At 40.1% G+C, this 27,953-nt stretch overlaps 2 protein-coding genes across 5 annotated transcripts; one reads left to right on the forward strand and one right to left on the reverse strand.

The window, feature by feature from the left end:
- Positions 1-545: 545 nt before the first annotated feature.
- Positions 546-1,950, reverse strand: gskip (gsk3b interacting protein). The gene is made up of 3 exons (XM_053632359.1): positions 1,899-1,950; positions 1,235-1,465; positions 546-1,141 (listed from the first exon to the last, which is right to left on the reverse strand). Exons 1-3 carry the CDS (start codon positions 1,935-1,937, stop codon positions 983-985), a joined length of 429 nt encoding a protein of 142 aa, XP_053488334.1. The 5' UTR covers positions 1,938-1,950; the 3' UTR covers positions 546-982.
- A 1,653-nt stretch (positions 1,951-3,603) lies between these two features.
- On the forward strand, positions 3,604-27,926 carry atg2b (autophagy related 2B). Of its 4 annotated transcripts, none has more exons than XM_053633117.1 (43): positions 3,604-4,098; positions 5,070-5,471; positions 5,633-5,795; positions 5,902-6,054; positions 6,390-6,492; positions 7,461-7,623; positions 7,819-7,998; positions 8,676-8,772; positions 8,895-9,071; positions 9,194-9,348; positions 9,444-9,555; positions 9,766-10,009; positions 10,870-11,032; positions 11,151-11,237; positions 11,508-11,696; positions 11,802-12,075; positions 12,302-12,410; positions 12,531-12,738; positions 12,974-13,116; positions 13,814-13,971; positions 14,174-14,346; positions 14,576-14,726; positions 14,943-15,142; positions 15,256-15,336; positions 15,460-15,566; positions 15,778-15,870; positions 15,965-16,035; positions 16,139-16,215; positions 17,576-17,746; positions 18,011-18,143; positions 19,921-20,123; positions 20,605-20,834; positions 21,010-21,127; positions 21,300-21,491; positions 22,149-22,250; positions 22,416-22,494; positions 22,630-22,813; positions 22,936-23,005; positions 23,667-23,749; positions 23,874-23,995; positions 24,270-24,424; positions 24,555-24,704; positions 24,812-27,926. In XM_053633117.1, the coding sequence occupies exons 2-43, from the start codon at positions 5,310-5,312 to the stop codon at positions 25,040-25,042; spliced, it is 6,216 nt and encodes a 2,071-aa protein (XP_053489092.1). In that variant the 5' UTR covers positions 3,604-4,098; positions 5,070-5,309; the 3' UTR covers positions 25,043-27,926. The 4 variants fall into 4 exon arrangements, with proteins under 4 accessions (XP_053489092.1, XP_053489094.1, XP_053489093.1 ...); XM_053633119.1 differs by having other exon boundaries at positions 9,197-9,348; XM_053633118.1 differs by having other exon boundaries at positions 8,898-9,071.
- The last annotated feature ends 27 nt before the right edge of the window (positions 27,927-27,953 follow it).

Genomic DNA, 27,953 nt, shown 5'->3' on the forward strand with positions numbered 1-27,953 from the left:
ACTCTTAAGCTGATGGACTCTTGTATCAACACTGTGCTGCTCCTTTTGACTGTTAAAATAAATTAAGGGAAATTGTATATTTACTAGCCCTTTTAAATGCTATTATAATGACTGCAGTTTCCTTTATTGTGATATTATGCAACACAGTCATAATTTAAGGTCATTGTGCAGTTAAAAAAAAACAAAAACCTAAGTCTACTGCCAAGACACTGAATTTCAGTCTCATACGAACCACCAATCAACCCCTTTCATCTCACTAACATTCAAGTAAAGGTTTTATATTTTGTTTTTGAGCCAAAACACATTTTTTTCTTTAAATGAATAACATTACACTGGGTAAAGTAACACCATGTCTGGACAATGCACAACCTTTCTAATACAGCTGAAGCAATTCAGTCAAGCAAAATCATCTCTGTGGTACAATAAAGTGAAAGGAAAACAGATCCACAACCTGAGTCACATTTCCAAACAAAGTATATTGTAAGGAAATTTCACACTGGACAGAACATTCCAGACCATCACAATAAAGCATCATAGAAATCAACCAGTTTTTCTTTTTTATTTATTTATTGTAAAAACAAGCAGCTTTTCAGGTCCGGTTTAGTCAAAATAGTAAAGCTTTACAGGGTAAAAGGGCACAGAGCTGGTTTTTGTTTCTAGTCACAATATTGGCTGACCAAGTGATTAACAAATTTTGTTATTAGTTGGTCATGTGCAAAAGTATCTTCAGTATTTTCTAGACCCTACACTCAAAATCGTACAGCACCCTCTGTTTGTTTTCTTTCCCCCCCCATAGCATAAAACACACAAAAAAAATTGTCATCTTTGTAAAATCAAAAGTGTGACTAAAATAAGCCAGGAAGGTGTTTCAGATTGGAAAGGTTGCCACGGATGCTTTTAGCTGACTGTTGCACAGAACTGCAGCGTGACTGCTGGCAAGCAAAGATGTCTGGAAGCAGAGCCTGGGTTCAGGCTGAACTTTTCACTGGCCGTTTGGTTTGAGCCTCTCGAGTCGCTGGAGCAGGGCATTTCCGAATGCTTCTCTGTAACCCGGGCTCAGAGAGTCCAGGAGTGAGTAAACAGTCTCATGATACTGAGTGCTCAGACCTGCATCCACCTGATCAAAGGTGTGTCCCACCACCTGCAGTACAATACAATGCAATGCAATGCAATGAGAGTTCAGTGGTGTTAAACACAAGCCATAATGAAAAGCAGACAGTGTTTCTGCACTCACCCTGAGCCCTGCTTCACTCAGCTCTAAGCAGTAGCGCTTTCCTTCTCTCGTCTCCACGTTGATAAAAGCCAAATCCAGACCACTGGTGAGAGTTTTAGACACGAACATGTTGCTCACTGCAAACAGGACGTCGCTGACTATAGCTTCAGCCTCCAGCCTCATGTCTTTAACACCGCGCTCATCATAGGAGGACACGGGCAGATCCTCTGGCTGACAGTCCACCTCCATCCCCTAAACACAGCACTGAGCACTTTTACTGCGGGCTTTATTCGAGAAAAAACTGACGTAATCGAGAATGCTAGCTAGCTAACTTTATTGAACTAGCAGACAACCTCACTACATTCAAATAACGTACTGACATACAACCAAAAGATCGTAGTGATAGTGATGTACTTGCATGGCAAACAAATAAAAGCACGTTAACTCTACAATTCAACAAACATCATGCCGCCTACATGACTATATACAGAATATAGCGTGATAGCGAGCTAACTCTGGCTAATGGCAGCACTGCTAGCTAGAGCTTAATGATAAACAATGCGATAAAATGACAAATATGTCACACTGTGCAAAATAATACACATTGCAGGTGAAATAAAATATTTTGTAGTACGTCACACGACTGATAATTTGTTTAAAGATTAATAATGTTTTAGCTACAGACCTCCTCCATGGACAGTTCATCGGTGCACTTCCGGCTCATGCCGGCAAATAAGGGTGTGTTCACCACCAACAATTATTACGCAGCACTCAAAGTCAGTAGGCGTCGGAAAATGCACCATAAACTGGTTTGCCAACTGCCATAAAACATTACAGAAGAATGAATGCGCACAATTTCTCATAACGTGTGTGAAATGCTGATTAAAAACCTTGCACAGCGATTTATAAGGACGTAATAATATAAGGATGTAGTATTTTTGTTCTTTGTTATACCACAGGGCGGTTGATCACTGATTGGTCAGAAGGTGTGCATTATTTTTGTATAACAGCACAGTTTGAGAAAGTAGTTTCAGCTGTAATATGAAGGACAGGTTAATATGAATGTGCTCGTTGTAATGTTTTTATATAGTTTCTATAGGGGCAGCTCATACACAGGGACTTGTACTGCTCCACGTAATCCAAGACTAATAATAAACAAATTTAAAAACGGGTTGTGGTTTAACATAGTAATTCTTTTAATCGCTGATGTGGTGATGTTTTTTAATTAGGAGAGATTTAGTTAAGAATTGTGGAAAGAGTCTCGGTTGTAAGCTCTCTCAGTCTCGCTTCCGTTCGGTTCCTGTGATGTTTCACAACATTAAATCTAGTCCAGAGATCGTGAGTTTGAATCCCGATGACGCCATGGCCATCTATGGCCAGGGAGTCCAAGAGAGCAAAATTGACCATGCTCTCAGGGAGGGAGGGGTGGCATAGTCTCTCTCTCTCTCTCTCTCTCTCACAGCAACACTCGCTGTCTGATTTCATGTATGCAGAAGGCAGTGGATAGTGTTTTACTCTGAGTGTGTGACACCGCCTCCTGTTGTTGCATGAGCAGCAGTTCAAAAAGATGTGGTTCGCTGGCTTCACTTGTCTCAGAGGAAGCACATGATTGCCTCCACACTCCCTGGTTGGTAGCTGTCATGTAATAGGGGTGAGCTGCCTGATGGAGGTCGGAACTGTCCATGACTAAATGATGGAGAAAATCTATAAACATTTCCAGTCTTTTTGAATTTGTTCAAAAATAAGTATTTGTTACCAATATGTTTGGTAACAGGGTCATGTGTGTGATGTGCTTGCCATGTTTTCTGTTAAAGTTAGTTAGTTACAGTTACATTTATATAGTGTTTTTCTAGACACTCAAAGCACTTTACATAGTATGGGCGGTCTCCTCAACCACCACCAGTGTGTAGTATCCACCTGGATGATACAACAGCAGCCATAGTGCGCCAGAACGCCCACCACACACCAGCTATTAGTGGAGACGAGAGAGTGATGTTGCCAATTCAGGGATGGGGATTATTAGCAGATGATGATAGAGAAAGGCTAATGGAGGGAATTTTGCCAGGACACCGGGGTTATACCCCTACTCTTTACGATAAGTGTCCTGGGATTTTTAATGATTCAGGACCTCAGAGAGTCAGGACCTCTGTTTCAGGTCTCATCCAAAAGGCTTTGCTGTTTTTACAGTATAGTGTCCCTCTCACTATACTGGGGCATTACGCCCCACACAGACCCCCCACGCACACAGACAGCTGGCCTCACTAATACTACTTCCAACAGCAACCTTAAGTTTTTCCCCAGGAAGTCTCCCATCCAGATCCTGGCCAGGCTCAACCCTGCGTACATTCAGTGGGAAACCAGGCAAGAACTGCAGGGAGATATGGCTCTGGCTAAAAGTGCATCACAACCTTGTGACAGCTTCCCAATCCAGCCATGAGAATGATTTCAATATGTTCTTCTTTTGTCAAAGGTGCTCTTAAAGAGTATCAGAAAAAAAATATAATATAAACTAAGTATTCTAGGGTGTCCATCGCCTTGTGTGGATGTGTGTGGGATAAGCAGTAAGGAAAATGGATGTATGGATATAAACTATGTATTACGAATTTTGGAAGACGTTTTGCTAAAAAAGTGTTAATTTCATTTATATATGGAGACTTTTGGGACACCTGTATATAATATAACCACCATGTAACCTCTGCAGCTCCGTCCATTTCTCTTGAATTCCGGACCGTATTTAACAGCGCCTGTCCTATCAGCTGCGCAGATTGGTGCAGTGTGAACACACCAGAGCGTCAGCCGTGAAAGTGTAGTGAATGTGCGTTAGTAGAATTACGCTGAAGAAGACTGCACAGTCATGAAAGTGTTTGTAAACAACCACACACAAGGTAAGTCATGCTGGTGGGGTGTCCAGCTCTACACCACTGTTTTATGTCTTTTCTGTGTAGTCTGTGTCCAGTGTTCGGTTTGTCGCAGAATGTTTAAGTTCACACAAAGATAGCCGGAGCACAGCAGCTTGAGCTTTGCGCCAGAGGGGTTTTATTCTGGAGCATTAGCTCGCTAAAGCCGCTAGCTAGGCAGCTAAAGTTGGCAAATGGGCCAACTGTCTAGAGTAGTTGATGCAGTATGGGGAAAAACCGGCTGCCATTAATTTGGGGGGTGTTACAGGTGAATTATGTAATTATTTACCAAATTCTTAATTCCACATGGTTACTGAAAGGCTTGTCTTAGCTTAGCTTAGCTGGCTAGCAGGACAGCTACCTGTCATGTCTTTGGAAGTGCGCAGACGCCGGTGGGTCTTGGCATGTTGTTTGTCTCAGACAGACACAGAGCTGAGTGCTAATGCTGCTGTTCAGACTGGCCAGCTTCACACAACACACACATAGACATGTCCTACAGTACTGAACAGCTCACTTTCACTCTTTCACAGTGAATGTGCTGTTATTGGTAAATGTGTACAGTGGTGTGTGTTGTTTAGATTAAAATTCTTTCATTGTTATAGTGCTCTATTGCATATGCAGTCTCAGAAATGCAGCACAGTGAGGTAATGCTGTACTTTACCCCCCCCACACACACACAAACCTTAGATGGGTTTCTAATGTAATATTTGTTTTGTTTGGCGAGCAAACCAAATTGAACAGATATCCGAGTCTGGTTAGTGGTTTATTTTCATTCAATATGTCTGAACGTGAGGTGTGTTGTGTTAGAGTTGTATGGCAGTATTGTTCTGCACTTTATTTTACTTTGAGTCTTCGACTCACTAAATTGCGACTTTTCTGTGCAGTTTTAGATGATGTGGGAAAATGTCAGCTTTCTGAATGCTTTCAGAATAACTGATTTCTTTGTTGTCGTTGCCTAGGCGCTCTTTCTTTCCATATTTTTGCCACCTGAGTCGGGACTGTCATGCCACTTCGCTCCACATGTTGAGGACATTGTTAAATCCCTGAAGCTACTGGACTGTGCAGTCTACAGGATGGTTGCTCAAACAGACCTCTCAAAATCAAGCCGAACATCTGAGCGTCTTCTCCATGGAAGTACACTACTAGCTTAAGGTCATCTTTGCTACTCCAACCAGGCACGAGTTCACGAAGCAGACACGATGCCGTGGCCTTTTTCAGAGTCCATTAAAAAGCGGGCCTGTAGGTACCTGCTGCATCGGTACTTGGGCAATTTCCTCCAAGAAAAACTGAGTTTGGACCAGCTTAGTGTGGACCTCTACCAAGGCAAAGGTTCACTTGCACAAGTGCCACTGGACAAATGGGTAAGTGTCTGTGTAACAGGAAGGAATGTCACCACCAGGTACCATTGTGCATGACAAGTGATGCTGTAGCCTCTACTAGGGGATTATAAGTGCAGCAGTGTTAATTATTATAAATATGACACACAAACACACAAAGATGACTTTGTGTGACATTCCTGCAGTCACTGAATGAGATTCTGGAATCGGTGGATGCTCCATTTGAAGTGACTGAGGGCTTCATCCAGGCCATTTCCCTCACTGTACCATGGGCCTCATTGCTTCAAGACAACTGTGCTCTGGAAGTCAAAGGCTTGGAAATGGTTTTCAGACCAAGGCCTCGCATGAGTAAGTGGAATGGTCGGTACTTCATTGAAAAAGTAATTACTGAAGTCTTATGTAAGCTTTGATGTCTGCCTTTCACATAATTACCTTCTTACGTGTCTGTGTTTAGCCTCTGGTATGGAGCCTATGTACTGGTCTAGCTTCATGACTAGCAGTATGCAGCTGGCAAAGGAATGTCTGAGTCAGAGACTAACCGATGACCTTGGAGAGGGTTTCCAACCTCTGGAGGGTCTAGAGAAATTTGCTGAGACAATAGAGACAGGTACTGAGTTCTGCTCCAGATGTGTCACTGAATGCCAGCACATGCACTCTCAATAAAACCCACTGACCTTATTTTGTTATTAAGAATTTCCGAGCTTTCTAGTTAGTTTCTACATAAAAATGTTTTTTTTTTTTTTTTAATATGAGGCATGTCATGCCTTTATGTTTTGTTTTTAACTTTATATGAAAAGAATGTCTAGCTCTAGTTATAGACCAGCTTGTTTCAGTGGGAGTTTGTGTAAATAATTAACAAGATGACAGGTGGTGGTGGTGGCGCAGCTTTTTTTAAGTTGCCTGCAGCTGGGTCAGTTAAAATGTCCACTTTCTTTTCTTTAGTTTTGAGAAGAGTCAAGGTCACATTTTTGGATACAGTCCTCAAGATTGAGCACGTTCCAGAAAATTCCAAAACAGGGATCGCCCTGGAAATCAGAATCAAAAGGTAAGCCGTAGTAAAAGCATAAAATACACGCACCGACCCCTTTATTAGGAACAGCTGAACCTGCTCATGCATGCAATTATCCAGTCAGCCTATCATGTGTGACAGCAGCACAGTGTGTAAAATCATGCAGATACAGTTAGAGTTTCAGTTAATCTTCACGTCAAACGTTAGAATGGGGGGAGTGGGGTGTAATTACAGGGACTTTGAGTGTGGCATCATGCTGGCTTGAGCGTTTTTAGAAACTGCTGAACTCCTGGGATTTTTCTGCACAATGGAATGCATAAACTCTTCTGTCCTGAAGATTTTCCAGAGCTGGGACACTTTCAATGTTTCAAAGCACTTACAACCGACTCCTTTGATAAATGTTAAATATACGTCATTTAAAAAAAGTCAGCACATCAGCAATTGTAGGTTTTACTTTGTTAAACAACATGTTTTTTTTTAATCCATTCATCGTATATCATTATATCATGTCCTTGTGTATAAGCTGTTACTATAGAAACAATAACCTATGAAAATGCATTTTATTAATATTAACCTGTCGTTCATGGTACAGCCGGAACTACTGTCCGAGCCATGCTGTTATACGAAAATAATGCACACTTTCTGAAGAATCACATTCGAACATTCAAGCACACTGTGCTGTTACCAGTAATAAGGCCCTCTGATTGTGATGCACATTTCCAAAGCCAAATGATTCAACAACAAATAGTCTATATCTAGGTTGCTAGAGCAAGCAAAGCATCATGTAGCATTGTACATAATGACAATAGAGATGACTGGTCAGATAGGGTCAAATTACCCTAAGTCAGTCTCTGAACACCTTCTATTATTTTCCTTCTTAAAGGTCAGCATGCTGCTTTGAAATATCCCCGAAAATAATTTTGCTAATGTGAGCTGTTAAAAAAAACCACACAAAATAAATAAATTAATTAATTAATATACCTTTTATACCCTGGTCTGTTTAGGATGATTTACTGTGATGAAGCTGCTGAAGAGGGTTCAACTGTAAACATTCACCAGCCCACCACATTTGCACACAAAAACCTGACATTGGAGGGTGCGAATGTTTTCTGGGATGAGTTTTCCGAGACCTCCCGTGCCAGTGTCAAATCATCCCCCACTCAGTCGGTGAGTTTATTCTGACATTAATTATACACATAGACATGTATTATTGTGGCTGTAGTTAATTGGATATTAATATAATAAAACCACACTAAAGTATCATTATTATTTTTTGCATTGCAAACTATTGAACATCACATTTTCATAGCCTTTGGGCTTGTTCATGTCTTCATATATCTGCCTCCTTTGTTGAATTTACAGGAAACTGAGCCTAAGTTATCCCCAAGCTGGAATCCAAAAATTATCTGTGAGCCTCACCCACAGTTCACAGAGCCTGTATGTGCCAGCACACCTTTTGAACCCGTGCAGGTGGGCTGCCTTAGTGGTAGGCTGGAGCTGTCCCTGGTCCTGAAGCAGAATGAAGCCATGCCTGGAGCCAAGGTCTGAAACCCTACATAACAATATCGTGTGTATATATATATATATATATATATATATATATATATATATATATATATATATATATATATATATATATATATATATATATATATATGAGATCATATCAAATTTTTTATTTATTTGCTCGTTAAAAACAAGTCTTGGTTTGGGACTAAGTACTCTGCACCTGTTTTCTCTAATGAGATAGCATCTTTAAAATGTAGTACTGAGTTTGGAATATGTACACTGCATGGCCAAAAGTATGTGGACACTGGACCATCACCTCCATTTGTGGGTCTTCCCCAAACTGTAGCCACAAAGCTGGAAGCACGGAATTGTCTGGAATGTCTGTATTCTGCAGCATTAAGATTTCCCTTCACTGGAACTCACGGGCCCAAACCTGTTCCAGCATGACCCTGTGCACAAAAAGAGGTCCATAAAGACATGGTTTACTAAGGTTAACGTGGAAGAACCTGAGTGTTCTGCACAGTGCTCTAACCTCAACCCCACTTGGGTTAACCCTAGGTTTTTGAATGTGCACATATGGGTGTGATAGTCAAGTGTCCACATACTTTTGGCCATATAGTGTATATGGTGCAACTGAATATTTCAGCAAGCCTAAATGCTATAGAGATTTGGACCTAGTTACTAAGCATTGACATTTGGCCTTTTCTTAGCTGGACATTGAAGGACAGATTGATTCATTGATCATGCTGCTTTCACCACGACAAGTCCACCTGCTACTGGATATGTTTGGAGTGTTCTCTAGCTCGGGTATGTCTTCGACGATTGTGAATTTTTAAAATGCTCACACAAACCATATTCGATCAACGTTTCCTACTTCAATTATATAGTTTCCATCAGCTTTGCTGAATTGCTCTCTGTGTATGTTTAAGCAGCGGGGCAGAAATGGTCTGGCTTGGCTAAGGACAGAAAGAGTCGTCCCATGCAGCAGGAAGATGAGTACCGTCTCCACATGGAGCTTAACCGCTGCTTAAAAAAGGAGCCAATGACTGCTGGTACTGAACAGGATTTGTTTGAGAGCCAGACCACCAGGACAGTGTCAAGCAGAGGTGAGTTCTTGTCTTTTGCCAGTGTATCTCAAGAATAAATATTACCAGCCTAAATATTTGTTGGGTTAAATATTTCTGCATGCTATTGACTTTGTTTCTGGTACTTTTTTATGTCATTCAAGCAGAAGATGTATTTTTCTCCATGGCTGACATGGATATGTCGCACAGCCTATCATCTCTGCCCCCTCTTGGAGACCCACCCACTGTAGACCTTGATCTGTCTCTTAACAGCAACTACTCCACATCTCTGGGGGAGTCACCCTCTGGCAATGCAGCTGTGAGTCATCCTCTCTAAATAGCATAATGAGCTCATTCCTAAGCAGAATAACAGAGCAGTAACAGTTGTGTTGAATGTTACGAAATGTCTTTCAGACTGTGTGGGATGAGTACCTGGATATGCCTAAACAAAAGGAGAAACAAAGTCAGGAAACACCATTGTTCTCTAGAGACCCTCAGTGCCCACATAACCTGCCCAGACAGACCTGTAAGTCTCCCAGACAGCAAATGACCGCAGCACTGGTGCTATGTTTGCATAATATAGATTCGCAACTTATTATGTTTCCCCCAAGACGGTCAGTCTTTAAAAAAAAAAAACATTCAGAATTTTGAAACTTTCTTTTTGCATATCACCTCTGCTGCTGTTTTGCTTACATGTTATTAGACTCGGAATTTATATTGTATTCCTTGTTTCTAGCTCATTCATCTAAGGGCCATTGTGACGAGTCCAGGCCTGAGCTGGTTTTCAGGCTGACGGTGGGCAATCTCTGCCTATCTGTGCTGCACATCGATCCTCTCCCACCCCCAGACTCCACTCTCAGCCCTCTTGCACCAATGGCCTCTGAATTTTTCCACATGATGGCTAATGATCAGCTACATCTAAGAGGGTTCCTCCAAGCACGAGCTGTTTTTGATCAGGCTTGCCCACATGACCACCTCAGGTGGGCTTTATACGCTGTTCAGTCTTTTTTAATTATGCAGTATACAGCACTGTTGATGACACTGTGCCACAGAACAAATGCCACTGTTTAAATGCTGTAATTTATTTCTTAAATTTTAAAAACAAATATTGACATTCATAGGTAAAAACACATTTGAATGTTTAAACCCAAGTTTTAGCCTATTGAACATTTTTCACCAAATGACTTTTATATGGGGTAAGAGCTCTGAATATACATGTATCACTTTTTCTAAACTTAATTAAATCTAAAACATGCACACAGTTTGTGTATATTATATGTATCAAACATTTTCCAACAAGTATTTATTATTAAGTTAATTTTTTTTTTTTTTTCTGGCTGAATCTCAAATAGCATTCTATTAGTCACATCGTATGTACACTATGTAGGTAGTAAAATACTGTAGAATAATGCTATTCCCTATGTAGTGAACGTGTAGTTCAATATCATTGACAAAAACATTACAGGTGTTTATATATATATATATATATATATATATATATATATATATATATATATATATATATATATATATATATATGTGTGTGTGTGTGTATGTATATATATATATATATATATATATATATATATATATATATATATATATATATATATATATATATATATATATATATATATATATATATAATATAGAGATAGATAGATAGATAGTAAATCCTTGAAGTCATTTGAAGGAACTTGATGGCATTATATTCAAATGGCAAATAATCTTCACTGTCATGTTCCTGTTTTCAAATAAAAGAGAGATATTAACAGTTTTTATACTCTTCCCCAAGCTTTCCTACACTGTACACCTGTAATACTTGTGCCCTTCTCCCCAGGTTCATAGGTCAGGGGTTAAAGGTGACGTATGAGCAATGCCAGGGCTCCAGTGTGCGCACCCTCAGCACGGATCTGTCCCTCAGGTGTATGGAGTTGCTTGAATGCCTCTACTCCACAGAGAATTGCAGAAGCGCTGTGCAGAGTGGAGTGCAGTACACAGAGGTGCCCTTCTTTTGCTCTTCATAAAGTCTATTAATCTAGTTTATTTGTTGGCTAGTTACTGAATAAGATGTTGCTGTCTGTCTATTTATTTATTTTTTTACTGCCTTTCAAACACCAGCTCTTAACATTTGATGTCACTACCAGCTGTGATTCCTCAACCTGCCTTCATTTGTTCTACAAGTTAACGGAACGCAGAGGTCCACAGGTAAGCATGTGGTACAGCAGTTAATAACTACTGGCAGATGATCTGACAGTCTTACACATTTTAAGTGCCTAATGTCATAAACCTGTGATTTTATTTCTATTGGTGTACCACTTTAATTTATACTAGTATGATGTACAGGCTCAGGATGTATGCAGTAATAATATAATAGGCATGTGTTGTTTTAAGATTCACATTGATGGTCTTACCATATATACATACATACATACATGTTCATTCTCCTCTCTTCTTCTTTATATGTATCACTCTAAGGGTGGGCAGGTGCGTCTGAGTGCCATGCCCCGTAAAGCAGAGTTTCGGGTGGAGCTGGGTAAGGCTCGCTCAGAGTGTGACATCAGCATCGTGGACCGCCTCCACTCCCTGCTTCAGCCCCAGAAACTGGCCACCACTGAAACCATGGCCTCTCACATGTACACATCTTATAACAAGCATGTTAGCCTAGTAAGGGCATCTTTAATCAATCCTTTCTTAATCTAGTAGGTCTGTTTTTGTATTACTTTTAGGCTAACTTAAGTCATTCCCAATGAATATTTCTGTTGCCTCCAGCACAAGGCTTTTGCAGAAGTCTTTCTGGAAGATAGCCGCAGTCCTGCGCACTGTTTGGTGGCGGTGTCTGTGAATGCTCCTCATCTTGTGCTAGTGGTACGCTTCCCCATCCCAGACCTGCGCTCGGACCAGGAGAGGGGCCCTTGGTTTAAAAAATCACTGCAAAAGGAGGTGCTGCGCTTAGAGCTGGAGGATCTGGAGCTCAAAACTGAGTTCAGTGGAAATAGTTCACCTGAGCAGACCAAGATAGAACTTACCTTTAAGGAACTCAGTGGTACGACCTCAGAAATGCGAAAACATAATCTAGCCAAATGCACCTTCAGTACAACCTCTGAAGGTGCATTTCTAAAGATGAGAGATTTTATTTGTATGACTTCATATATACTCAAAAAAACAGATGTAGGTATGCTAGATCTGTTTTAAAAAATTGTACAACCAAATATTGAGTATTTAAACTATTTTAACTATGCCATTATTTATTTATTTTTTTTAAATCTCAGGTACATTCCAGAATGACAAAGATCACTCAGCATCCAGATTCTTACGTGTGTCACATGCTATGGAGGAGAACATGACCACTTCTGACAGTGGCAAATTTGATTGGCCTAGGTATAGTACTTCAGAAATGTATTGAGCAGAGCCCTTCTACAGAACTTTTGGGTCAGGTGTCATGTGCATTTGGATAAATGCTTATGAATTATGAAACACTCCCTGTGTTTCTCTCTGTAGAGTGGTCCTGAAGGTGAACCCCATGGTCGTGCACTCCATATTGGAGCGGGTTACGGCTGAAGAGGAGGAGGAAGGAGCTGAAGGACATTCACAGGAGGAAGAGGAGGAGGAGGAAGGAGCTGCGCACTCCTTGAAGGATGTGTGTGATTTTGGTAAACCTGAGCCATCCCCCTTTTCCTCACGACGTGTCATGTATGAGAATGAAGAAGTAAGTGAAAGAGGAATATTACAAGAGATGTGTATATACGTGTGTGTGTGTGTGTGTGTGTGTGTGTGTGTGTGTGAGTGTGAGTATATGTGTGTGTGTATGTATGTATATGTGTGTGTGTGTAATATATATATATATATATATATATAAAATATATCTCGCTCTTTTGTAAAGTTGTTTTCATGTCTATTGCTCCAATGTGGGTTCCTTTTAATTACTATGGTTTTTTTGTTAGATGGTCATCCCAGGAGATGTACTTGAGATGACAGAATTCCAGGAGAAAACCATGAGCAACTCCCGTTACATTCTTGAACTGTTTTTCCCCAATGTGCAAATATCATTACCTAATAAGGCCTTCTATGAGAAACTACACAACAGGTACTGAAATATAAAACACACTACCGACCAAAAGTTTGGAGACACTTGACTGAAATGTTTCTCATCATCTTAAAGATCTTTTGATCTGAAGCTGTATGATTAAATGTTTGAAATCGGTGTTGTAGACAAAAATAGGATTGCGCCAACATATTCATTTCTTTCATTAGAAAACTAACATCTTATTTACAACAAAATATATTTTTTAAACGGATGACTTAAGTGAAATATTCCGAAAAGCAGCCAGTAAGTGTCCAGCGTAGGTGGGAACTCCTTTAATACTGTTTAAGAAGCATCTCTGGGAATTCCTCAAGAAATCGGTTGAGAAAATGCCAAAAATACATTTCTGGAAATTCTAGGCAAAAAGGGTGTCTACTTTGAAGATACTAACATATTAAATTATTTTGATTTATTTTGGATTTTTTTTATCACAACATAATTCCCATAGTTCCATGTGTGTTGTTCCAGAGTTTTGATGACTTTATTATTATTCTATTATGTGGTGCGGGGAAAATAATAAAAATAAAGGATGTTTCTAAACTTTTGACCGGTAGTGTATCCTTGTCGTGTTTTTGTCATTTGTATTCAATAGCCCTTATAATAACAGATGTTCGACTGGTGTGTGTTTTTATATTATATATATATATATAATATATATAATATAGACTGGTGTGTGAGTAAATATATTTCGCTCTGCCAGGATCAACAATGATCTGCTGTTATGGGAGCCCACAGCCCCATCGCCAGTGGAGACGGTGGAGAGCATGCCGTATGGTGGTGGCCTCTCTGTAGCCAGCCAGCTAATCAACACCTACAGCAAGGATAGCTTCAGTCAGTTTAGATCTCTTGGCCCTGAGGGTGAGCTCTGCTTCCCTCCAATGCTATTGTACAATTTCAATCAGGGAAGGGCTTATTGACTTCCTCCCTCCATCAAATTTGATGTTACTCCACGATGTTTATTGTCAAAGTTTGATAGCTTTATAGTTTTTATGGTGATTTTCACATTTTTGTTCTGTATAGTATGTGAGTTCTGAGCCTATGATGTTCTGTGTGTTTGTAGAAGACGAAAGTGGTTCGGAAGAGGAGACTCTAGCATACTGCACTCCAGCTGAGCTGGGCTATAGGAACATGAAGAAGAGGAAGAATAAGATGCAGTCTAAGAACTCGCAGAGCCTGTTCTCTGTTCTGCTAACTGTCAATCACTGTCTTGTAGCGTTGCATACAGAGTCTAAGGTACATGGACTCTAAATGATTTTGATTAGGAAATTTACTATAATGCATTCTCATGGATTTCTTTATCAGTTGCACCTACCTTGTACCGACATGGATTTTCCATTTTGATCAAAGTTGCTTAAGTAGTCATTCTCAGACGACATTCTGTACTCCAGTGTTGAACTTGATGAATAATGTAGCATATGTACAGTATTGACTATAGTCCGCTTTTCATTTTGTGCCTGACCAGCAATCGAATAAAAGTGTGCTGAAGAATAAACATGGGGAGTTCTGGATGGAGGTGAAGAATGGAGTTGTGTTCAGCGTGACACAGTACGAAGGTTATAAAGACCAGCACTATGTCTGTTTCCACACCTCTACAATCTGCCTTTATCATCAAGGTAATTCAACACTGCAGACAGATATCAATATGCTCTTTTGACAGATTCTAGTGTACATTTATTTAGTAAATATTATTTGTTGCAAATATGATCTCTTCACCTGTCCGGATTTACTCGGTGAGAGTTTAAGGCTGTCTTGTGATTCTCATGCTAGGATGAGGGGCATGTATTAAATATGTTGCATGTTTCTGTGTGGATGTGCTTTGTGTAAATCAGGCACAGTAGAAGGAGATGTCCCTGTGTGGGACATGAAGTTGCCCTCTAGGATGCACCCTCACTGGTTGGAGCCTGTGTTGTACGTGTGTGAGTCTGCAGCAGAAAGAGCGTCTCCCTCAGAAGGACTGAGTGTGGAGCCCCAAAGTATGCTCTCCCTTGCCCTCAAGATTTCTTCTCAGAGTGCTGAGCGCAATGTAAAGGTAAATGCTTTGTTTCTGTCCATGTGTATTTTCTCTTAATGCTGATTTTTTTTAACCTCTTCTATCCGTGTGTTCTTTGGTCAATGTAGATTAATATCTAAGATTGTTTTCAGGAGTTTCTGCTTGCTATTGGAGTGAGAGCAGCCACATTTCAGCATAGAGTTGTGCCTTCTAGTCTCGGTTGGTATGACCAGGTAATGGCTTCATTATACACATCAACATGATCAATATCGAAGTTATATATGGTTCATTTGTTAATACAGGGCAGATGTGTTGTGGTGGCATAATTACTATATATTGACTTTTTTTATCTGTAGATAGTAGACTTTCTGAATGTGTCAGATGAGCCTGTGCTTGGCTATACGCCACCATCCTTTCTTACGACCCTCCATCTACACCTGTGGAGCTGCTCCCTGGATTACAGGTGAAGTGCTTATTTTAGTGTGATTGACAGTCATTATAAAGCTATGTGTTATCTGTGTATATGTTGATTTCACAGGTAGATGCTGACCTGCAATGGCATTATCGCCTGTTGCTCCTCCTGCTCCAGTGCCCAAATATATATTGTTTGCTGTGTATTAGTATGAGTAGTATGCGGAGTAAAAAAATTACCCGTTCTTTTTGGATCTCACCAGGCCATTGTATCTGCCTGTGAGATCTCTGCTCACAGTAGAGACCTTCAGTATCTCCAGCAGTGTGTCTTTGGACCACTCCTCCTCCTGTCTCAGGTAGGATGACTGTGCATTCACCATAAAGTCCAGATCTGCTCGATCAACCAAACCTCATACCATCGATTACTAATGTCTCTATTCGGTCTCATAGAATCATTCTTGATGAAGCAGCACTGTTTCTGTCCGACAGAAGTAACGCTGTGTCTGTCAACCTGGCTCGAGGTGAGGAGTGGTAGCTTCAAGAGAGAGACAGGAAAATAGTCTCCGTATTGATGTGAGAAGTGATTTATGCTGTTTATTTATTTATTTATTTTTTTTCCCCCAGACTATGTGCAGGTGGTAGACATGGGAACTTTAGAGCTCAGGATCACAGCATTCAAACCTGGCACAGATGGGGAGAGAGTAAGCCATGTCATGCATTACAGTAACACTCTTAATATCACAGTGAAATGTATACTTTAAAAAAATCACAGATAAATAGTTGATTTAAAAAGCCTTGATGTACCATATACAACATTTATTGCTTGATCGATTGGTACTTGGGTCCAGCTGTCTACAACACATCACTTTTCTGCAGCACTTCAGCTTTGTCCTTTTGCCCTGTTTACGCCTCGTGTATTAGTTTAACAGCTCACCCCTGAAAAATCTTACCTGTGATTCACAAACAATACAGGCATGTTTGTTTCACTTTCTGCATTTGGGTTGAATGATCATTTTGGTTCACACCAGAGTGGTTACCTTTGGTTCACTTACCTAAATGAGTTGCAGCGAGCGGGAAAATGCACCAGGATTTGATTCAAACGGACTGAACATTGTATATGTCTTACTGAGCCTAGGTCAGGTATGTTGGTAGATGGAAAAGATTAAAATGTGGGCAGACTAAATTCTTCAAAAATGGGTCTGGAATTACAATAGATGCATGAAATTGTTTTAATTATTAACATACCAGATCGGACACAGATTAGCCTATCCAATCTGCTGACATTTGAAGTGTTCATCATGGTTCAGAGTTTCCGCTAAGAAATTTTGGTGTCCGGGAATGATGACGATTATGAGACAAACTGGAAAAAATCTGGTCATCTCATTTCGGTATTTATTTTGCACTGTAACGTTTTGGACTATGCATAGTAGACTATATGCAATTGTGGCAGCGGGGGTGCGGTCAGGTATCCGCTATGGATGGAGAGGAGGCGGGTCGAATCGACAGGTAACGCGTGATTCTCACCTGTGTTGGATTAGCCCGAGTTTACTTGTGTGTGTCTGTTTGTGCTTTCAGTGCCTCCTGTAGCGAGTGAGAGAGAGCGAGGACCAGCACAAAGACGTGTGTGTGTGTGTGTGTGTGTGTGTGTGTGTGTGTGTGTGTGTGTGTGTGTGATTGAATGAGTAGAATAATGCGAGCAAATCAGCAAACACGTTACAGGAGAAGCATTTGTGAAAAAAAACAATATTTGTGCAGTCACAGAGACCTTATTTAGGTGTGCGATTGCAAACACACTTTGTCTAATGTATGTCTGCTTCGTGTTAATATCAGATTGCCTCAAGCTGCCAGTCACTCATTTTGCATAATTTTCAGACAGATGGCTCAATTATTATGAAGTTGTCCATCTCAAACCAGTATATGGTGTCAGCTAATGTTCAGAAACAAAACCAAGCAATTTAAAAAGTGGAAGAAAGTAGAATGTGTGTTTCTAGTTTGAACTGTTAAATTCTATACTAGTGTTTCCATACTGTTCCAACTCTTCTCTCTTTCTTTGTGACTTAGACAGAACCGAGGTTTGAGTTGCGCTGCTCAAGCGACGTCATTCACATCCGAACCTGCTCGGACTCTTGTGCTGCACTTATGAACCTCATCCAGTACATTGCCAGCTATGGAGACCTGCTGCCTCCATCCAGGCTGGAGAGCAAGGGTGGCAGCACCAAACAAAGAGCAAAGGTCATAAAGCATCTCATAGTATTATCTTAGGCACAGTTTGAGGTCAGATTTGGCTTAATATAGCTACCCAAACCCCTTTTGTATAAATGATTTTCATCATTAGAGTATGGAATATTATCACTGTTATAAGCTTTGCTTGACTTTGCTTACTGATGACCATGATGGCAGTAAATTGTCAGCCCAACCTGTCAATAACCAACAGAGTGACAATAATTGTGTAAAATAAGCAGTTGTGTGATTTCAGTTGCTTTTTCCCTTCTGCAGGTGGAGTTATTGAGCAAGCCCCAGTCCCATGGTCCTCTGCTTCCTGACGCTGAGCAGCAGATGCTGCAGGATCTGATGAGTGATGCCATGGAGGAAACCGACTCACTGCAGAGTCACACCTTGCAGTCCAATGGTCAGGAGCTCCCTCTGATTTACATCACTATGTAACTTCATGTAGAGTCAGTAGAGTTTCATCAGTGTCCTATATGCATACGGATACATTCTCAAATAGGAGTTGAGATATTTATATTATTAGATATTTACTTATAATGATAGTACAGTGCTGTGAAAAACTCACCCTAACCCTGATTTCTTTTGTTTTTGTAGATCTCGTACTAAATTCTTTCAGAAATGAAAGCAAAATCTTAGATAAAACGAAGGCAACCTGAGTGAACACAAAATACTGTTTTTAAATTATCATGTTATTTGTTGAAGCAAAAAATGTTATCCAGTACCAGCTGGGCCTGTGTGAAAATGTGTTTGCCCCCCTAGTTACTAATCTATGAAACTGCATTTATAATGGGGTTCAGCTGGACTAGATGCAACCCCATGCCTGATTACTGCAAACCCTGTTCAATCAGATCTACACTTGAATAGAACTTTTTCAACAGCATGAAGTTGGTTAAAAGGTCTTACCCAGTAATACACTATGCCAAAACTGAAAGAAATTCTAGAAATTATGAGGAAGGAGGTGAATGAAATGTCTGTCTGGGAAGGGTTACAAAGCTATTTCAAAGGCACTGGGACTTCAAAAGGCCACAGTGAGAGACATTATCTTCAAATGGAAAAACTCAACACAGTAGTGAACCTGCCCAGAAGTCGCCGACTTTCCAAAATTCCTCCAAGAGCACAGCAACTACTCATGCAGGAAGTCACTGAAGAGCCAAGAACAACATCTAAGAACCTACAGGACCTCTTGCATCACTAAAGGTCACTGTTCATGACTCCACTATCAGAAAGACACTGGGCAAAAATGGCATCCATGGAAGAGTGGCGAGGTGAAAACCACTGCTAACCCAGAAGAACATTTAAGGCTCATCTGAATTTTGCTAAAACAAACCTTGATGACCCTCAAATCTTTTGAGAGAATGTTCTGTGGACTTATGAATTGAAAGTGCAACTGTTTGGAAGACCGGGTACCTGTTACATCTGGCGTAAACCAAACAGAATTCCACAAAAGAACATCATACTTATGGTCAAGCATGGTGGTGGAAATGTGATGGTGTGGGGATGCTTTGCCGCTTCAGGGCCTGGGCAACTTGCAATAATTGAGAGAAACATAAATTCTGCTCTCTACCAGAAAATCTTAAAGTAGAATGTCTGGTCTTCAGTACGTAAGTTGAAACTCAAGCGCAACTGGACTGTGATCGAAGCACAGGTCTAAGTCCACCTCTGAAGTTTTGAAGTGGCCTAGTCAAAGTCTTAACTTGAACCCAATCGAGATGCTGTGTCAGGACCTTAAACAGGTAGTTCATGCTTGAAAACCCTCGAGTGTGGCTGAATTAAAGCAGTTCTGAAAAGAAGAGTGGGCAAGAATTCCACCACAGTGCTGTGATCGACTGTTCTGTTATCGGGAGTGTTTGGTTGCAGTTATTGCTGCCAAGTTTAAGGGGGCAGTTAGTTTTTCACATGGGTTTTAGGTGTTGGATAGCCTTTTTTTTTCTTTTTCTTTTTTTCTTTTCCCCTTCAATAAAAATAATAAATAAATAAAAACTGTATTTTGTGTTTACTCGGGTTGAATTTGTTTTATGTTGTATTTCATTTTGATGATCTAAAACTATTCTGTATGATATATACACAAAGACAGAAGTAATTAGGATGGGGCAAATAGTTTTTCCCAGCACTGTAGTCTGCACTCTCATTTTCAGTCAATTGTCCAATACACAACCAATGGGTTCTCCTCTCTATAGGTGTACATATGGATCAAACAAGTGATCAAGACCCACCACTTTCTGATCTCTTCCTCTTCCCCGATGAGAGTGGCACTGTGGGCCAGGATCCTTGCCAAGCCTACCCCATACTGCATTCACCCCTCATCTCCCCTCCTGGCCCCAACACACACCATGACTCTGATGACTTCTGCATCCTGGACACTCCAGGCTTTAGAGCAATGGTGAGACCCCCCCGCATACATTCAAAAGAAATAAATGTTTGTTTTGATGAATACATTATAAACATTTTCTGACCATAGCAAATGCCAGTGAATCATATGCTTAGACAGTTTGGTTGAGATTTTTGTCTTTGTTGAACTGATTAAAGCAATTGATGTGAAATACAGATTCTTTAAAGCTGACTTTTTTTTCTTTTTCTTTTAATTTTTACTCCATTTTCCTTTCAGTTTGGTCATTTGCTCAATTTGGAATTCTCATCCAATAGCTAGCACTCCCCTTTCATGTTGCAGCTACTAACCAAGGAGTGTGATAGGGGAGAGAGTAATGCCATCTCTCCCCACCCAGAACGCAGGGCCAGTTTTATTGACTCTTGTCCACATATGGCGATAGGGCGAATGGTTTTCTGTTGCACCGCTCAAGGCATTTACAGTATATTTGAAATTACAGTACATTTGAGTATATGTGGCTTGTGTTGTATATCAGGGAAGAGATGAAGAGCCAGTGGTAAAGAAGTTGACCTCCGAGCCCATTTTGGTGCTGGACAACCATTTTTGTGAGCCTCTAGAGGGCAGCACTTCTAGCAGGGGCCCACTGAACTTTCCTGTGCCTGAAGTCAGGTACCTGGTTAAGGAGATCTCCGTGATCTGGCACCTTTACGGAGGAAAGGACTTTGGCAGCGGACTTCTCTCATCCTCTCCGGCCCGCAGTCGAGGGTAAGGGTGTGGGTCTTGCACCATCACTTCTAGCATGACATCATGAATGTAGTAGTGTTCTCCAACGATGTCCAAGTGTAACGCGTGTTGTTTATGTAGAGGTAACAAAAATTTTTTAATGCTACGTTTTCAAGAGTAGCTCAAAAAGGATGCTGTGGTGTGTCTGTATGTTTAGGTGTACTCCTCACAGCTCCCCCTCTCAAACACCAGTAAGGCAGGCTCGCAGTGGCTCCCGCTCTGGGGGAGGTTTGGGCAGGAATCCAGATGTGTTGATGGAGATCCAGCTCAGCAAGGTCAGTTAGACCAAATTTAAACCTGACGTTACAAGACACACCGCTTCAAGAATTCCTTTCATTACCCCTGTGTTTTGTCATGATATAAATGACACAAGTGTAAATTTAACAATTAACTGCCGTTGATGGTATTAATAAGCTTACAATAAAGTACTTTTGCATGTGGTCTCAGGTACGGTTCCAGCATGAAGTCTACGCCCCGATAGGCCCAGAGACCGGTACAGTGGCTGAACAGCCGGTATCCAGACAGGTATTCTCCGTGCAGGACCTGGAGATACGAGACAGACTGGCCTCCTCCATGATGAACAAGTTTCTCTATCTGTACTCCAGCAAAGAGATGCCCAGGAAAGCCCACTCCAACATGGTGATTAAGATTTAGAGATTAAGATGTATGTGCATCATTGTCCACTCATGGGCTTTTTTTTTCCCTCAGTCTCAGCATACAGTAATACACACAATACATTACATGTACAACAATAACACAATGAAAGTTTAAAACAAATTACACAGTCAACCAGCCTGACTTACACATCTCTGGCAGGTTTGCACAGTTCCCTAGACCTTTTTAATTGAGAATTTTTATTGAAGTTGGTACAAATGAGTTCTTGACTCGGTTAGGTTTGCACCTTGGCACTCTATACCTCCTGCCAGAGGGTTTGAGCTCACAGACTAAAAGACAAGAGATGGGTCAGTTGTTATTTTCTCAGAGCTCAGACTGTTCATAAATGGACTAAAGGGACTTGTATTCCTTTTTTTTTCTATGACCTTCATGAACCTATTAACAAAGGAGGCAAGCAATAGATTTTAACTGCACTGAAGCGTTACCAAAGCATGTGAGAGAATTTCTCTCACATACACAAATGAACATGGCCCATTCCAGTTTAGTCTTTATGACCTGTATTTCTAAACATCAGATTTTCAGAAACTACTAGTATGAAACATTGTATGCAGCAATAGTTTTACATTTGCACGTGATAGACGTGGTTTTCATTAGTGTGTTGTTGTTGTTGTTGTGTTGCAGCTAACAGTGAGAGTATTGCACATGCGTCCAGAGGGAGGTCAGGCTCCACAAGAGTGCTGTCTGCGTGTTTCCCTTATGCCACTTCGTCTCAACATTGACCAGGTGTAAATTCATCCCACTAACATTCATCATTATGAGTTTCTGAAACCAGTTACTTGTTACAGCAGCACATATAAACCATCCGTTTGTTTTGTGCACTAACAGCAGATGGGGATTTATGGTGTAATGTTGTTGTTGTTGTTGTTGTTGTTGTTTTTTATTCTGCAGGATGCTCTGTTCTTTTTGAAGGATTTCTTTACCAGTCTGGCTACAGATGTAGAGCTCTTCTCCCCTCCAGAACAGGAGGGTAAGCCTCAATATGCATAATATGAATAATTGGTCTCTGTGTTGGATGTAATTATTGTGCCAATGCTAAGTTTTGTGTTATCTGCTATAGTGATGTTCTGCATCTGCATATATTTTTTTCTTTTTTTCTCTGTAGCATTGTGTGTATCCATGAAAAAGCCATCTGGCCCAGAGGTGGCATGCACATTTGCTAAATCCAGTGGAGGAGCAGGTCAAGGCTCTGCACCAATCATCTCTGTGCCCACTCAAACCCGTGCCAGTCAGAATGGACTTGAGCATGAGTCTGCTGCCACTTGTACTGACCAGCCTATTTTCTTTAGGTGTGTGAGCGCCTCTGTTTGTGATTTATTCTCATAACTTGCTTATTTTACTTGACAGTCAGTCTATATCCCAGAGCTTTTTGATGATGATCTACATGTTAGTTTATGCTGTTCTCTTTCAGGGAGTTCAGGTTCACTTCTGAGGTGCCAATCCGACTCGATTATCATGGGAAACACATGGCCATGGAGCAGGTGTGCTTTTTTTTGTGTCAACCATTTATAGTCCCTCTATTATGAAATTGCTTTACGTGAGTTTACTTCTCAGGGCTGTATGATTTTACATATATAGAGCGTATATTTTAGGCTCTTTTCAGACATTGTGTATATACATATGGTTGACATTAAAGGAAAAACAAAAAAAAGATGTCTTAGTAAGATCTTCTGCCAGGACAAGACACCAGAACAGCTTCAGTGCACCCTTCCATAGATTCTACAAGTCTCTGGAGCTGTAGCAGAGAACTGAACGCATTTCTTCCAAAAACATATACAGACTTTTGATGACCAACTGTCTAACGTGGCAGTTCCATAGGTGTTTAATTAGGTTGCATTCTAGTGACCGCAAAGGCCTTAGGATAAGTTTTATATCATTTTCATGCTCATCAAACCATTCAGTGATGCCACTCCCATGATGATAAGAATGATTCATCATAGGATAAAAGTGATCAAGTGGAATAACTTTGTATTGATTTGCAGAGATGTAAATCATACCTCCAACAGCATAACAGAGCCACCGTTTTTTTTTTTTCTTTTTTTTTCTTTTCTCTTTCTTCATTTAATTTGTCACCTATGTGTAGGAAATATCTGAGGAAAATTAGTCTTCTGTTAAATGAAGCAATGCAATTTTGTTTTTCAGGGTACTTTTGCTGGTATAGTAATTGGACTGACCCAGCTAAACTGCTCTGAGCTGAAACTACGGAGACTCTGCTACAGACAAGGGTGCATTTAAAAAATCTAATGAAATAATTTACTGTTCACATAATATGCTATTCTGAGTAAAAAATAATTGAAAAATGCTATTTGATAGGACAGCCTGACCGAGACCTGCTTACTTTCTCTGCAGACTGTTGGGTGTAGATAAGCTCTTTTCTTATGCCATTAATGAGTGGCTCAGTGATATTAAAAAGAACCAATTGCCTGGACTGCTTGGTGGAGTTGGGCCCATACACTCCTTGGTGCAGCTTGGTAAGTGCATCTCTTTCTGTCTTACACAAATTCATATAATGGCCCATATTTTACAAATGTAGCGGGGTAATAATCTTAAATCATTTTTTTTTCTGGGATTTCCCCCCCTATCATAGAGAGTAGTTATATGGCTAGATGTGGACAAGAGCTGATTGTAGGATATATAGCTATGATTTTTATGAACCCTTTTTCCTCTGAATTTAAAATTCATCTTTTGATAGCTTTAATGAACCCCTAGTGTGAGTCAGTATTGTTCTTTCTGACTGATGTGTAGTCCAGGGGATTAGGGATCTAGTGTGGCTGCCTATAGAGCAATATCGGAAGGATGGACGTATAGTGCGGGGATTTCAGCGAGGCACTGCCTCATTTGGGACCTCCACTGCAATGGCAGCCCTGGAGCTTACCAATCGCATGGTGCGAACCATCCAGGTAAACTACTTTCTCTGCATTACTGACTTCTCACTCTTGTGTTTTGTTTTGTTTTTTTAAATAGTTTAAAAAAAAAAAAAAAAAGAAGTGGCAAAACTTTTGACCATGAAACTTTCTTTGTTTGGTATAGGCAGCTGCAGAAACAGCCTATGATATGGTGTCTCCAGTGATAGATGAGAGAGAGTGCAAAAAGATCAAACGGTATTCACATTTTCGACTGGCTCATCAGCCTGTGGACCTCAGGGAAGGTGTGGCCAAGGCGTACAGTGTAGTGAAAGAGGTATGTAGCTGCCCGGCCCTTTAACCCGTCTTTAACAGATCCTGGACGAATATATTTATTCCAAGGCTTAAATGTACTCTGAATCAATGTTCTGTGTACTGCTGTAGGGCATCACAGATACGGCTTTAACGATTTACGATACAGCCACCCGTGAGCATGAGCAGAGGGGAATGACCGGTGCAGTGGGCGGAGTCTTACGCCAGCTTCCTCCTGCTGTTGTTAAACCTCTAATTGTTGCTACAGAAGCCACGTCCAATGTGCTGGGAGGCATGAGAAACCAGATTCACCCAGATGCTCGCCAGGAGGAATCACAGAAATGGCGTCTGGGAGAAGAGTAATCGAAGTGATCTTGTGCTCTTTCTGTCTAAGGCTAATGGAGGTGCCAAACATGGTGAAATGTCTAAGCCAACACTACACTGTCTTGCTTGATAGAATCACCTTGGCTGACTGACCTGTTGGCCACTTGTGTCCTCATTTTTCTGCTTACAGTTTTATTTAAGGCCATGCTAATATCTTACTGTTAGACTTGCTCTACAGAGACCATGGCAGTAAAGCCCCAGCTCCACAGCAACTGTTAAAGACTGCGGTTAACTGGATTAACGGGATTTTCCTTTTTTTTAATCAGCAACCCTGGTCCCTTATATTTAATGACTCAAAAGCTGCAGCACTGGAGACATGCATAGTTGTCTGTCTTTACTGGAGTAGATTAACCCAGTTAGTCTGAAAACTTGCCAGTTTTGTGTCAGTAAACTTTTTCTGTAAACTGTCTTTTCTTTCCCCACCAAGGATACTTTCACATGTAGTATGGAAACCCGACACAGATCTGTTATGTGATATGTAATGCAACATTAGTCTGGAATTCATGCAGCTTTCACGTCTGTCCAGCTCCACATTCATCATGATCTTGGCTGCAAATCATTGGTATCAGACAAATCTTGCAAGATTTATGTGAGTGAACTTTTTGAGTGTTACTGTAGAATGAACAGGGCTCTGCCAGGCTTTTGCGAGTGTGTTACTTTTACACAGCGAGTTATAGGCTGTGTGTTGCATTAAAACCCCATTTTTACTCTGAGCGATCCAACATTAAACAAAGTGACATGCAACACATGCCGCAAATAACTAACGTTATTCATCCAGCTTTGAAAAGCTCATATTGCTCAGAAGTAAGAAGAGGAAGGAAGTAGTGAGAATGTTTGTTTTAAAGGTGAGATTAATCATGTGAAGTAAGATCAACTTAAGTTGCTTTCTTTTGGTTGTAATTCATGTCATATTGTTTAACATCGCTGTTAAGGTGCTCTTTTCCCAAATGCATGCTCAATTTTGAGAGCATTTTTGTTGTTGTTTTTGTTTTTGAGCCTTGCAGGCATTGAAATCTGTCAGATTTTATTTTTATTTATTTAAAAACTGTGATTTGTATTGTTTCGTGGCTAAGTAATGGTAACTGATTAATCTTTTAAACATTCTGTTTGTCAGTGGCGTTGGCCAAATCATCATTGTTCTGTGTATACCGGTTAGTTCAGGAGCATGACATCCTAGATAATCATAACAATCTGAATATTGCCCAGAAGACATATAGTGACCTCATAGGATTATTATAAAATGTTAATTCATATAATTCCCTTTAATACTGACAGTAAAAAAAAGCTATATATTAGGATATGTTTTCACTTTAGTTTTTGTCCAAATATAGTTAGAATTTTTTTGTTAAATGCCATTATTTCCTTAATACAAGGAATAAAAATAAAAGGGAATTTAAAGGGAAAATTTAAATGGAACAGACAGTTTCTGACTGGCCACTTATATTATGTCCTTTGTTTTTAAATCTTGATAAGTCATCTGATGAATAATTTCCCCCATGTGCTGGTTTCTGCTATAAGATTACTTGTTAAATTGTTAAAGATTTATGATAAAGGAGCGCTTGCCTAAAATATGTCTATTTTCTACCTGCTTAAAAAAAAAGTCAGATTGTGTGTTTTTCATAAGCACTTTCAATTCAACTTATCTGCAAAGAAGTTGGTGTTTTTTGGTGAGCTGCTTAAGATTGTTTGCTTTTGTGACATTCCCTAGCATCTGTATCACAAAAGAAGTCTTATGGAAATAACATTTAAGGCCAGGGCAGAGCCATTCTGATTTAGCATTTGCACATAACAAAACTTCATCACTGTAAGAAATGAAACAAATATAACATTCACATTTATGCATATCAAATGTTGAATATATGTGTATAGATTGTGTGGTTGTGCATTATACAGATGCTCTTGGGATTTACATTTTTTTTTTTGTGACATTTGGGAAACTGATACCTGTAACACGTTTGCTTTACAGCCGAGAGAAACTGACTTCCCACCTTCCTTTGCCCAACACCCTCCCCCCCCCCCCCCACTTTAAAAGGTAGAAACAGATTTGTACATATATGTAAAATTAATTTGTGCAGTTTACATGAAAGCATGTGTTATCTGTAATAAACGGTTTAATGTCCAGCAGTTTCTTTTATTATATGTTGCTGTAATGTTAGTTGTAGTAGTTGTAGTAGCTGTACTAACAGGCTTACATGTAGCAACTAGGCTCCAGTGAGCTCTGAGCACATCTGTGGGATTCAACCATAGACCATTTACAAGATCTGATTATATAGTTTAGTGTGCAAACCAGAAGTACAATAAATCAGTTTGTGTGCCAGTAGCTTGTTGCTCTGGTTTAGTGATTATGAGCGTTACAGTGGTGTGAGTGATCTCTCTGACACCCTACTATATTACACATTTATTTTTTTGCTGATTTATGGACTAAACTTAAGCAGGTCATACTCATCATGCATAAAGTATGGTGCTTCCAGTAATTGTTTCTGCTGCCACTCAATTTTAGTTTAGTTGAGTAACCTATCTATTTGAAAATATTTTTAATGTGGTCATACACTGACATGAATTTAGGCAATAAGATTGTATGCCGTTTTAGATGTAGACATGATTGTTCTTTAAATTAGAAGAAAATCTGGCTATTTTAAATAAGTAAATAGATAAGAATCAACAAAATGTTAATTAGGCATTGAAATGAAAATGCTTCAAATTTGCTGGAATGAACATGAAACATTTAAGCTGATGAGTCTTGTGGTGCTTCATTTGTTGCTTGTGGATATTAAAAAAAAAAAAAATTCATTTTTAATTTCATAGATAGGGTCAGTTTTTAACTTGTAATATTAAAATGCAGTATAGACATTCCAAAAGTACAGGGGAGCCATGCAAAAGCTTGCATATA

The sequence above is a fragment of the Ictalurus furcatus genome, chromosome 9, assembly GCF_023375685.1.
Source record: "Ictalurus furcatus strain D&B chromosome 9, Billie_1.0, whole genome shotgun sequence".
In the NCBI taxonomy this organism is placed as follows: Eukaryota; Metazoa; Chordata; class Actinopteri; order Siluriformes; family Ictaluridae; genus Ictalurus; species Ictalurus furcatus.

What these genes read in the sequence shown, in the direction of transcription:
- gskip (XM_053632359.1), bottom strand. Translation starts at nt 1,937, where the DNA reads ATGAGCCGGAAGTGCACCGATGAACTGTCCATGGAGGAG. An exon ending in ATGAACTGTCCATGGAGGAG is followed by an intron (nt 1,466 to 1,898) that starts GTCTGTAGCTAA and finishes TGCTGTGTTTAG; the next exon opens with GGGATGGAGGTGGACTGTCA. An exon ending in TGAGTGAAGCAGGGCTCAGG is followed by an intron (nt 1,142 to 1,234) that starts GTGAGTGCAGAA and finishes ATTGTACTGCAG; the next exon opens with GTGGTGGGACACACCTTTGA.
- atg2b (XM_053633117.1), top strand. Translation starts at nt 5,310, where the DNA reads ATGCCGTGGCCTTTTTCAGAGTCCATTAAAAAGCGGGCCTGTAGGTAC. An exon ending in TCACACCTTGCAGTCCAATG is followed by an intron (nt 18,144 to 19,920) that starts GTCAGGAGCTCC and finishes TCCTCTCTATAG; the next exon opens with GTGTACATATGGATCAAACA. An exon ending in AACACATGGCCATGGAGCAG is followed by an intron (nt 23,006 to 23,666) that starts GTGTGCTTTTTT and finishes TTTGTTTTTCAG; the next exon opens with GGTACTTTTGCTGGTATAGT.